This window comes from Plectropomus leopardus, unplaced genomic scaffold (genome assembly GCF_008729295.1).
Source record: "Plectropomus leopardus isolate mb unplaced genomic scaffold, YSFRI_Pleo_2.0 unplaced_scaffold25013, whole genome shotgun sequence".
Taxonomy (NCBI): Eukaryota; Metazoa; Chordata; class Actinopteri; order Perciformes; family Serranidae; genus Plectropomus; species Plectropomus leopardus.
In genome coordinates, this window is record NW_024627173.1 from 1 (window position 1) to 3409 (window position 3409).

Sequence of the window (3409 nt, forward strand, 5' to 3'; positions counted from 1 at the left end):
CAAAAAGCTTTTATCGCAAACGGAGCAGCTAAATGGTTTCTCTCCTGTGTGAGTTCTCGCGTGTCTCTGTAGATGCATCTTGCGACCAAATCTTTTCCCACACTCAGAGCAGCTGAATGGTTTCTCACTGACTTGATCATTTTCCAGAGAGTTTAAACCTGACTGAGGTTCTCTGGTCTCCCTCCAATCATCACTGTCCTCAGTCTCAGGTTCAGAAGAGTCTCCAGTCTTGTCCTCAGTCTCTGGTTGTAAATGTGTATCTGGATGTGAGTTCCTGTCTGGTTCTGGTCCTCCACAGTCCTCTCCATCAGCTTCTGTTTCCATCTGTTCAGTTAGTCTTTGATGAAGCTGTGAGGACTGAGGTTTCTCTTCATCATCTTCACTCTTCACAGGGACAGGAGTGAATGGGAACTTGGTGATATCAGCCTCCTCCAGACCTTGAAGCTGCTCTCCCTCCTGACTGCTCCACAGCTCCTCCTGCTCCTCTTTAATGTGTGGGGGCTCTGGGTCCTTCTGGTCCTCTTTAATGTGTGGGGGCTCTGGGTCCTCCTGGTCCCCACTGGAGGGGAGAACCTCCTTTTTACTCTTGATAGCTTTGTGGACATCTAAAGGTGAAACAGACACGCTGTCATTCATGTGAACCTTCATTCTTTGATATACGTGTCCTTTTCTACAAAGATGCTCTGCTGATCATCTGGTTCGCCCTGAGTCCCAAACTTCCCCGAAGCTTCATCCACACTGACCCATTTTTGTTATAAAACTCAAAACTATTGCTACATTCACTCTGAGAATCCACACTACCCTGCATTTCATAACCCTTAAAACAGAGACCTTTGAAAACGTCGCTGATGCTGTTTTACTTTGAAAACTTCAGATTTGGTTTCGATCTGAACAGGTGGAAACAGACACTTTAGGAAATGTACATGCAGACAGCCACAGCTGCGTCCTCATTGGGTCTTTTAAGTCCTGATGCGTCAAATGAAAACTTCATGGCTCAGTCTACATACCTTTTGTGATTTAAGTGTGAATAAAACATGTTAGTGTGGATGAAAACATGTTGTTTTCTTTAAAAAAAAAAAAAAAAAAAAAAAAAAAGAAGCCCTTTTTTTTCGTTGAACACAATATTTTGGGCAAACGCGTCAGTTCTTTTCCCAGAGTCGCTCAGGGAGGCTCGAGGAAACGCGGGTGAGCGCCTTTGTTTAAATGACACGTTTTGGACTCTTATTGTGAAGGCTGACAATGCTGAACATCCGGGCAATTCGCGTCTTTTGATCGAGAAAGTTCCTCCTCGTACTCTGCTATCGTTCTTTCAAACAGCCCAAATATCTCTTCAGCAGCCGCAGTTAGTCGCTGCTTCACCAACGCTCTCAGCATTTGGACTTTACACATTTTCACACTTTATCAACACAACAAAGACTCTCTGCTAACAGACGGCTCTGCCCGACGCCATCTTCGTCAAACTGCGTCAAGTTACACGCAGGAGACAATGCTGCTTCCGGGGCACAACAGCTGCTCGCCTTCACAATAAAAGCCCACAAGGGTTACTGACTGCAGGGAAATAAAAGAATTATAATACACAATTCTAAGAATGACATTTATTAAACTTGAAGATTCATGGTCAAAATATTCTTAACACAGCTTCCAAATAAGGGAACTATTTGTGAGAAGGGAGGAGTTTGTGCAAAAAAAGGGGGGTATTTTTTTTGTCTTTGGCAAGGCATACAATTTTAAATTACCATATTTTGTATAACTTCTTCCTCCTGTTTTAAAGATAACATGCCTTTCAAGAGTTTACAAAAATTGATTGTTTTTCTATACTTTCAAAATATTTGACTTTTGTTTTTGTTTTGTGGAAGACAAGCAAATTCTAAAGAAAACATGCCATCCAAATTATCTGAAGAAATGTATTCTTTAAAAGTTGCCAACATTTTCATCAATATCACTTTGATCTGCGTCTAATTTAAAATTTTGAAAAAAATAAAGCTTTTGCACAAACTAACCAGCACCACCACAAGTGAAAGAATAAAATAAAAGTCCAGAAGTGTTTAAATCTTAATCTGAAAAACTTCCACAGTTAGATAAATTCCTAAAATAGACTTAAAAAAAAATAAATAAATAAAAAATCACATTCATTGAGCGTGATGGTTAATTTTTGAGCTTGGAAACAAGGTCCAAATCAATGGTAAAATGTCCTTCGTGTTGTAGCACACTACGGTGTGATCCCTTTTCAAGGAGCAGAGAAAAAATAACAGATCAGGAATGAATGAAACAGCTTTCAGTTCTTGTGTCGCCTTTAAGTCCTTTCAGTCTGAGAAACACTCGCTGCTTTTTACTGATTCAACCAACTCAGTCTGAAGAGAGACGCGCGTTTCTAAGATTTTATAATACTCCTCATAAATGGTTATAATCATGCGGGAAAACATATTAGAAGATTTATAAGTATTGTGACGTTAAGAAACTAACTTTAGTAAAGTCCATCCAAGAAAACTCTTTTCTTGTAACTTTAAAAGATGTCAGACCCCTCCAGACCTGGCGCCTTACTGCCAGGGAGCTTCTTGACTACCTCAGCAACCTCTGCCAGGTATATTGACGAGGGTTCCCAACAGTCCTCAGAATATGCCTCTTCCGGAGGATGTGATGGCTGGGTTCAGTCCAGGTCAGCAGTCCTCCTCCTGCCCTGATGAACACAGCCTGTGACAAGACCTGCTTTCCCTTACTGGATATGTCATAAAGTTTCCAAGAACTTCACTAAGAATGACTAGAAGTCCTTCTCCACAGACTCCCTGAACTCCTCCCATACCTGGATTTTTGCTTTGGAAACTGCCTCAGCTGCAGCTGCCCTGGTCAATTGCTACCTGCCTACTGCTTTAGGATACTTCTCGGCCAACCAAGCTCGAAAGGCGTCCTTCTTCAGCCTGATGGCCTTCTTCACTGCTCCTACCCACCAGCAGATCCTCGGGTTGCTGTCTCAACAGGCACCAATGGCCTTTTGACCACAACTTCTGGCAGCTGCCTCCACAATGAAGGCCTTGAACATGGACCACATGGAATCTGTGTCCCTACCTCCCCCCGGATGCATGAAAAAACATCAAAGGTGTTAGTTGAAGACCTGGTGTAGAGGGTCTTCAGTCAGACATTCCCAGTTCACCCTCACTACACGTTTGGATTTACTGAGTCTGTCCCCCAACCCCCCTGCCACCTGATCCAACTCACCACCAGGTGGTGTTCAGATGAAGACATATGGCAGCTGATCTGATGATACAGCCATAACGTAGAGCTTATCTTTGGCCTGGTGTTCTAGTACCAAGTACACTGACGAACCTCCCTGTGCTTGAACATGGTGTTCAGCAGGCCATTCCTCTCAATCATGTCCCTTCAGGTTTCACCATCGTTATGTACATGAGCATTG

At 42.8% G+C, this 3409-nt stretch overlaps 1 protein-coding gene across 1 annotated transcript; it reads right to left on the reverse strand.

Moving 5' to 3' along the window:
* Window positions 1–8: 8 nt before the first annotated feature.
* LOC121966554 (zinc finger protein 135-like) lies at window positions 9–1459 on the reverse strand (the record flags this gene model as incomplete). Its single annotated transcript, XM_042516630.1, has 2 exons — window positions 1249–1459; window positions 9–513 (listed from the first exon to the last, which is right to left on the reverse strand). Coding segments are annotated over exons 1-2 (646 nt in total), but the record flags the coding sequence as incomplete, so codon positions are not given.
* Window positions 1460–3409: the final 1950 nt, after the last annotated feature.